Source organism: Malus sylvestris, chromosome 15 (assembly GCF_916048215.2).
Source record: "Malus sylvestris chromosome 15, drMalSylv7.2, whole genome shotgun sequence".
In the NCBI taxonomy this organism is placed as follows: domain Eukaryota; kingdom Viridiplantae; phylum Streptophyta; class Magnoliopsida; order Rosales; family Rosaceae; genus Malus; species Malus sylvestris.
Window position 1 is genome coordinate 15,193,444 of NC_062274.1, and position 8,554 is coordinate 15,201,997.

Sequence of the window (8,554 nt, forward strand, 5' to 3'; positions counted from 1 at the left end):
AACCCTAAATTAAACTACTACTTAAACCATATAAAATAAGATCATCCGGACATGTTTTTTTAGTGCCGCGTGTCACTAAATGAGTAAGCTTCAAGATTTTGTGTCTTCATGTAATCTTAATAATTTTTAGATAGGATTTTAGAGTGACATATGTCGAGATGTAATTGTTTATGCAAATTTTCGATAGGATTCTTGTAAATTTAGATTCTTGGAAGAGGTAAGAGGGGTGTGTATACGAAAAGAGTGTTTGAGGTGAATAGAATGTGAAAATTGAATTAAAATGAGGTAATATAGTATGTAAGGACGAAGAGTATGTGTGAAATGGTGTAGGAATGAAATAGGTATTTATAGGAAGAAAAAAATTGATTTTTTTTTAAGTTCCACCTAAAAGTTAAAAATATATATAACTCCTAGGTTGCCTAACTAATATTAGCTAGTTGTTGGCACTAGTAGAAAAAACATCTTGCACGACGAACAATATTTCGTCGCACAAGATGTACTTGTGCGATGAAAAAAATGTTTCGTTACGCAAAATAGATAGGATAAGGAAAAAAAAAATTTGCGCCATGAAAATGTTTGTTGCACAAGAATACCTTGCGCGACGAATATTTGTTGTCGTCATGTAAAGTCAGCAAGAGAATGCGGGGTAATTTTTTTTGGCGAAAAAAACTTGCGCGACAAAAAGAGGACATTTGCGGGACAAGGGGTTCGTCGCGCAAGCTCCTGTCAGTTTTCAATCAAACCATTCACTGCAGGTGAATCAGAGGAATCAATACAGCATTTCATATAGATGTTTGCGTGACAAAGCCTTTGTCGCACAAAGGCCCTAACCTTCCTATAAATATGCTCTTCTGTTGTCCTTATTCTTAACAATTATGTTCTCCTTATTCTTTAAGAACTGATGAAGGATAAAAATAAGGATTAGAGCGTGCATGTCGCCAATCCGAATGATTTGAGGCAACATTTTGAGTTTGTGCATGCGATTTTTGTAGCCATGGGGAATAATTGTCCCATTGCTGAGTGGCATTCTTGGAAAGATGTGCTTAAGAATGTGAAGAAGGTTGTGATAGATGAACTATTAGTAAGTATATTGTTGATGGATCAATAATTAGGTTTGTGAAAATTTTAGTTATATGTTATAATTAATTATTTGCATATATGTGTAAAAGTGTAGGTATACTCTTGATGATGATAAGAACAAACAGTTGATGAAGTTGAAGGAATGTGCGTTGGAGGGAGGTTACAATCGGTGGCTTTACGACGTCCAGCGGAATGGAGGACCATCGAAATAGTAGTTTTAAATGTCACATCCCGGGCTCGACTCCACCGTAGCACGATATTGCCTGTGAGTTCCCAGAAACAAAATCGTGAGGGCGTGGTCAGGGCCCAAAGCGGACAATATCGTGCTACGGCGGAGTCGAGCCCGGGAAGTGGTGGGGACTAGGGCCGGGATGTGACATTAAATTTATGTTTGTGAAGACAATATTTAAATTGAAGGTTTTTTTATAAGTTATGTATTTGGACTTAATTAAGCTTTAATTCCTGTTTGGTTTTTTTTTTATTGAGGTCTAATGTAAGCACCCTATCCTCGGTTTGTATTTATTTTCAATCTTCAATGAATATCGTACTTATGCCGAAAATAATTGTATGGATTAAGGCATTGATTATTTAGAATAAATATTTAAGGTATTAATTATTTATAGAATAAATATTTAAAGTATTAATTATTTTTAGAATAAATATTTAAAATATTAATTATTTTTAGAATAAATATTTAGGTATTAAATATTTTTAGACTGAATATTTGTTTGTAATTATAAAGTTTACGTAAACACAGATATATATGTTTACGTAAACTTTATAATTACAATCATTCCATTCGTTGCTAAATATATTGCGCGACGCTACGTTCGTTGCGTAAGATGACTTTGCACGACGAATAACAGATGTTTGTTGTGCAAAGCATGGTCAGATTGTGTTCAAACCTTCCCATTTATTGCGCATTTATGATGCATTTTGCACGACGAACAAGGAGATTTGCACGACGAATGGGTTCGTCGCGCAAAGGTATCCTATTGTTATTTAAACACGGTTTCAGAACCCTAGTTTTCAAAAAAAAAAAATGTTTAAAAAAGAATGGCCGATTCTGGAGAAGGTTATGGCAAAAAGAAACTTGTAGTGCGATCAGAGAGGTATCAACGGAAGCAAGTGCCGTATTTTGAAGGAAAAAATATGGCTGAGGCGTACGCTGAAGTTAGGTATGACATTGGGAATTTGGTGCGGATGGATTGTTCTGTCGAGTTTGAGTCTTGGAAAAAGGTCCCTGAGGAGTTGAAGAAGTCCATGATAGGGGAGTTATCGGTAAGTTTATAGTAAATAATGAACAATTATTTTTGTTAAAACGTAATATTTTTTAAATTACTAATTTATTATTATTGGCATTAATGTAGGTTCATTGGGATGTTGATAACCGATGCGAAGCAATGGATTTATGTGGATGGGCTTTTCAAGCAGAGTTTCCGGCAGTGGAAGTTTAATGTGTTGCGGGTGAAGGAGGATTGAAGTTGAGGAGGGTTGCTTTTAAAAAAAAAAAAAAAAGATTTTATGGACTTTATATTTAATTTAATTAATTAATTTATCTTATGTGGATGAGTATTAATAATTACATTAATTATAATTTCTATTTGGGATAGTAAATTAGTTTTGTTAATTAATTTAATGTTTAATAGGTTTGAGTTTTTTTATTTATAATAAAATAAAAATTTACAATACATACAAATAAAATGGAAAGAAAAAAAACATGCATTGCGCGACGATACATGTTTTAGTCGCGCAATTTGGTGAAAAGAATAAATTATAAAGTAAAGGAAATAAAATAAAAAAATGGTAAACTTGTGCGACGAATACCTTTTATGTTTTGTCGCGCAAATGTTATTTTCACGACGAAGACTATGTTAGTCGCTCAAAGGACATTTGCACGAAGACCTTGTTCGTCGCGTAAAATCATTCGTCCAAAAGTGAACTATATAATTTGAATTTAGGTTGTGCAGGGGCAAATTGCACAAAAGTTGCAGATTTAGCCTCTGCACTCATCCTCTTCGGTTTAGCTCAATCCAGCATCGGTCATTTCCATTTTCTCTCAGTTTTATCATCTAATACTCCCTCCATCTTCTTCTCTAGGTTGATCAAGCTATCTCGATGTGTCTGGTAAGCCTCTTTTTTTGTTAGGGTAAAAGTATTAATGTAAATTCATACTAACGCCATTAATTTAGTTGTCTATAGGGATATTGTGTGTGATTAGCTTGGTGGAGAACGATTAAGAAGGTATTTTCTTTGTTTTATTTTTTAAAAATATCAAATTAATTAAATTATGTTGAACTTAGTTTGTTATGTTTATATTGTGTTGTGAAATTATATTTATATTATGTTGTTAAATTTGTACGTGACGTACAAATATGTGTTGTGATGTACGGAATTAATTGAAATTAACTTCGTACTTGTTTTTTATTTTTAGTAAAACTTAGTTTCCCGTTCGAGGATTAGTTGGATTTCGCGCATGGATGCGAAAGCTTGACTGTGGTCCAATTAATTCTTGAATTGTCCCATTATTTGGACAGTTTGGGAATGCATAGTTATGGTGCGTAATTTATGGTTGAAGGATTAGGTTTCGGTTGTGGAGATTTCGGTGTCATCTCTTTACGTTCTTCGGGTGGCACATAGGTATTTTATATCTATGTTGTACACCTGAAGAACTGTACCGAGATGCTGCCGAAATTCATCCACATCGAAATCTAATCTGATGTAACCATAAATTACGTGACATGACTATGCATTCCCAAATGGGATATGGCCCTTATAGGAGGCATAAGGTGACATTATCATTTGTATGAAGTTTTTGTGATTGTTGCATTGTTATTGTGGTTCTAGGAATTATGGACAGGACGTGGATACAGAACCCGAATAGATGCGCGGACGATTACTTGGATGGAATTAAGGATTTTATTAATTTTGTATGTACACACAACCCGGGTGCAACTAGAATCAGGTGTCCTTGTAGAAGGTGTAACAACACGTTAAGTGAGACAATTGAAATGTTCAATTTCATTTAGTAAGGAATGGAATGATTGAGACATATAATACTTAGAACCATCATGGGGAACAATTACACAATGTTTCTTCTTCAAACGCCACAAGAGTGGACAATGTTGAACCTATTGTGGATCCTAATAAACAAGTCATGGATATTATAAATGATGCTTTTCCATTTGCATCGACAAACACCAATCAGGAAAGGGAAGATGAGGTGCCTACACCAATGGATAGTGCAAAGTTCGAACAATATAAAAAATTATTAAAAAAATACCAACCAAGAGTTATACCTGGAGTGTGAGAGCTTTTCTGTTCTCACGATCATTGTGGAACTAATGCACGAAAAAATAAAGCATTATATGTCAAACCAGTGTTTCGATTACTTTTTGGGGGTTTTCAAGAGAATGCTTCCGAAGGGCAGTAGTTTGCCGAAAGACCATAGACATGCGCAAAAGGTGTTGAATGGTCTTAGATTAAGTTATGAAAAAATTCACGCTTGCAAAAACAATTGTATTTTATTCTACAAAAAGAATAAAGCATTGGATAAATGCCCTGTATGCAATGAGTCGATGTTCAAAATGACATCTCAGAATAGAATGTAACATCCCACATCGACCAACGGAGATGGGTGATGTGTCTTATATGTACATGCCCACCTCTATATAGAACGAGGCATTTTAAGGACTCACTGACTTTGGATTCCATCGGAACTCTGAAGTTAAGCGAGTTCGGGCGAGAACAATCCCAGGATGGGTGACCCACTGGGAAGTGCTCGTGAGTTCCTAGAAACAAAACCGTGAGGGCGTGGCCCAAAGTGAACAATATCGTGTTACGGCGGAGCCGGTCTGGAATGTGACAAAATGGTATTAGAGCTATTATGTCGTTCAGTGCGAGTGTGCCGATGAGGACGTCGGGCCCCTAAGGGGGGTGATGTGCCTTATCTGTACATGCCCACCTCCATATAGCACTAGGCCTTTTGGGGACTCACTGGTTTTGGATTCCATTGGAACTCCGAAGTCAAGCGAGTTCGAGTGAGAGCATTCCCAAGATGGATGACCACTGAGAAGTTCTCATGTGAGTTCCCAGAAACAAAGCCGTGAGGGCGTGGCCGGGGCCTAAATCGGACAATATCGTGCTATGATAAAGTCGAGACTGGGATGTGACAAAATGGTATCAGAGCCACTCTGCAGTATGGTGCGAGTGTGCCGACGAGGAAGTCGGGCCCCTAAGAGGGTGGATTGTAACATCCCACATCGACCAACGGAGAGGGGGTGATGTGCCTTATATGTACATGCTTCCCTCCCTATAACACGAGGTATTTTGGGAACTCACTGGCTTCGAGTTCCATTGGAACTCCGAAGTTAAGCGAGTTCGTGCGAGAGTGATCTTAGGATGGGTGACCCACTCGTCTGAGTTCCCAGAAATAAAACTGTAAGGGTGTGGCCGGGGCCCAAAGTGGACAATATTGTGTTACGGTGAAGTCGAGACTGGCATGTGACATAAAACGACTAAGATCCCATAAAAAGTCATGCGTTATCTACCCCTAAAACCTAGGTTGCAGGGATTGTATATGTCGACGCATACTGCTACATACATGAGATAACATAAGGAAAAACAGGTAGACGATGATGTGATGAGGCATCATGCAGATGGGAAGGCATAGAAAGAGTTCGATCGAACGTTCTCCGAGTTTGCTGATGATCCCTAAAATGTTAGATTGGAACTTGCCACTGACAGGTTCAATTCGTTCGGGGTTCTAAACCAGCACCACAACACTGGGCCAATTTTCGTACTCCCATATAATTTGCCGCCTTAGAAATGCATGAAAAAAGAATACATGATGATGACTCTTTTGATAACTGAGGATCCTGGCAAGTCAATCGATGTTTACTTAAGGCCGTTGGTTGATGAGCTAAAGGATTTATGGACAAATGATGTGCACACGTACGATAAGTTTACTAGGAAGATGATCACTTTGCAGGCAGCATTTATGTGGTATGTGAACGATTTTCCCACATATGCAATGGTTTTTTAGTGGAGCACTAAGGGGTTATATGGCATGCCCTGTATGCAAGGATAATGTAACATCTGGTTAGCACAACGGAAAAGTTTATTACCTTGGTCATTGGAAATGGTTGCCATAGGACCACGAGTGGCTGGAAAAGGATAAAGAGTTCGACGAGAACACAGAGCATCGTCTCAGACCTAGAGAATGGTCCGGTGATCAGATTTTGGAATAGCTTAATCGTTTGGATTTTGCTCTGTTCGCGAAAACAGTGAGTAAGACCAGACCTTCTACACATATGAACTGGATGCACAAGCCTATTTTTTTGAGCTCCCATATTGGTCGAAACTAAAATGGAGACACAACCTCGATGTTATGCATGTTGAGGAAAATATCTTTGACACATTGGTGGGCACCATTCTAGATATCGAGGGCAAGACAAAGAACACGATCAAAGCTCGTCTTGATTTGGAAAGAATGGGCATACAGAGGAGTTTATGGATGAATAGGGATCTTTTGTTCCATGAAACTGAATGACAAAAAAGAGTTTTTAAAGTTTGTATCGTCTGTAAAGTTTTTCGATGGGTATGCTTATAATATCGCGCATTGCGTGAATGTTGACGGGGATAAATTTGCTGGACTAAAAAGCCATGACTGCTATGTGTTTATGCAACCCCTACTTCCTGTGGGTATTCGACACTTATTGCTGGAAAATATAGTGAAGCCAATCATGTTGTTGTCCAAATTTTTTTCCTAACTAATGGCAAGAACGTTGCGAAAGACGGACGTTAATCAGTTGTACCATGACATTGTCCAAGTCCTATGCAAGTTTGAGATGATATTCCCTCCAGCATTCTTCACAAGTATGATCCACGTAATGGTTCATTTGCCAGAAGAGGCATTGCTTGTTGGTTCTGTCAACTATTGCTAGATGTATCCAATAGAAAGATATATAATCCTCATCATTTGTTTATGCATCATTAGCCCATGCTTACTAATTTGTATCATATCGTTTTATTTTGGCAAACTTCTTGGGGAGCTGAAAAAAGTGTACGTAACAGGGCGAAGCCCGAATGATCAATTAGAGAGGCTTGGGTTCAATATGAGTTGGTTACTTTTTGTGGAATGTATTTAAAAGATATGGAGACGACTTTCAATCGTCCTTAGTGCAATAATGACGGGGGTGTGAGAAAGGATGAACTTTATGTTTTTTTCCCAAAACGCACGACCCTTTGGAGATCTTGTATGAGGCGAGTCGTTTTCCAAAAATGGCATGGAGGTAGTGCATTGGTTCGTACTGAACAATTGTGATGAGATAATGGCATACTTAGATGAGCATGAAGAGATGAAGAAGCGAGAACATCCATCACATTTGTATGCCAAGAAACACCGAGAATTATTTCCACAGTGGTTTCTTGAATATGTAAGCTATAAGTGTTTTGTATTTGTGATATATATTGTAGTATTTAATTTTCTCAAACTAATATGTGTATGTTTTTGTATAATATTAGGTGAATAAATTGAAAGCATCGAATTCCCCCATTTACAATGAAGAGTTATGTAACTTGACGTTCAGCTCGATTCGCGCTAAATTGTTCTTGGGTTGCCATGTTAACGGTGTCAAGTTTTTGGGGACTGCACGAGATAACAAGTTATGTACGCAAAACAACGGTGTCCATGTCCCAAAGGGGAGGCGAAAGTACGGACATTGATTTCTATTGCAAACTAACAACAGTTGTGCAATTGCTTTACAAAGACCAATACCAAGTGATCATGTTTAAGTGTTGATGGTTTGATACAAACCCAAATAGGCAGGGAAATATTAAATTGACCATGGCCTACTATCTGTGAACATTAACAGAACTTGGTATGATGATGACCCTTACGTTTTGGCAAACATGGCAAAACAGATTGTGTATCTAGATGACCCTAAAGTCGGGAGAGGTTGGAAAGTTGTTCATAAGATGGATCAGAGGAATGTGTATGCTATACCAGAACAAGACCCAACTGACGACGATGTCGACAAAGTTGCTAACCAACATTTAGAATTTTCAATGAAAAATGATGTGGAAACACTTCGAGATATAAATCTTATCCAAGAACCGTTTCAGATACAAGGAGTGTCTTTAATCGAAATACCGATTCAGTCAATTACAATTGACCTAAGTGATCTTCTGAGATACGATGTTGCAGTAGGCCCGAACCACGACGGTGACGTAGTTATCGAGGATGAGGATTGGGAGAGTGAAAGTGATGACAGTTACGATAACGAAAGTTATTTGCGACTTGCCATGTAAAACATAGTAAATGAATTTATTTGCGACTTGCCATGTAAAACATAGTTCGGATGATGAATAATGCAATTTATTTGCGACTTGCCATGTAAAACATAGTAAATGAATTTTTTTGTAATTTATGTTATAAATAAATTGGTTTTATTTGAATAAATATAAATTTTAA

The 8,554-nt window shown here is 37.5% G+C and overlaps 1 protein-coding gene across 1 annotated transcript; it reads left to right on the plus strand.

Moving 5' to 3' along the window:
- The first annotated feature begins 1,880 nt into the window (after positions 1 to 1,880).
- Positions 1,881 to 2,563, plus strand: LOC126602135 (uncharacterized). Its single transcript, XM_050268966.1, has 2 exons — positions 1,881 to 2,361; positions 2,451 to 2,563. The coding sequence occupies exons 1-2, from the start codon at positions 2,137 to 2,139 to the stop codon at positions 2,535 to 2,537; spliced, it is 312 nt and encodes a 103-aa protein (XP_050124923.1). The 5' UTR covers positions 1,881 to 2,136; the 3' UTR covers positions 2,538 to 2,563.
- Positions 2,564 to 8,554: the final 5,991 nt, after the last annotated feature.

Bases quoted from the DNA above. Each gene is read 5' to 3' on its own strand.
- LOC126602135 (XM_050268966.1), top strand. From the start codon at position 2,137: ATGGCCGATTCTGGAGAAGGTTATGGCAAAAAGAAACTTGTAGTGCGA. The intron at 2,362-2,450 runs GTAAGTTTATAG...GCATTAATGTAG, and splicing joins CCATGATAGGGGAGTTATCG to GTTCATTGGGATGTTGATAA.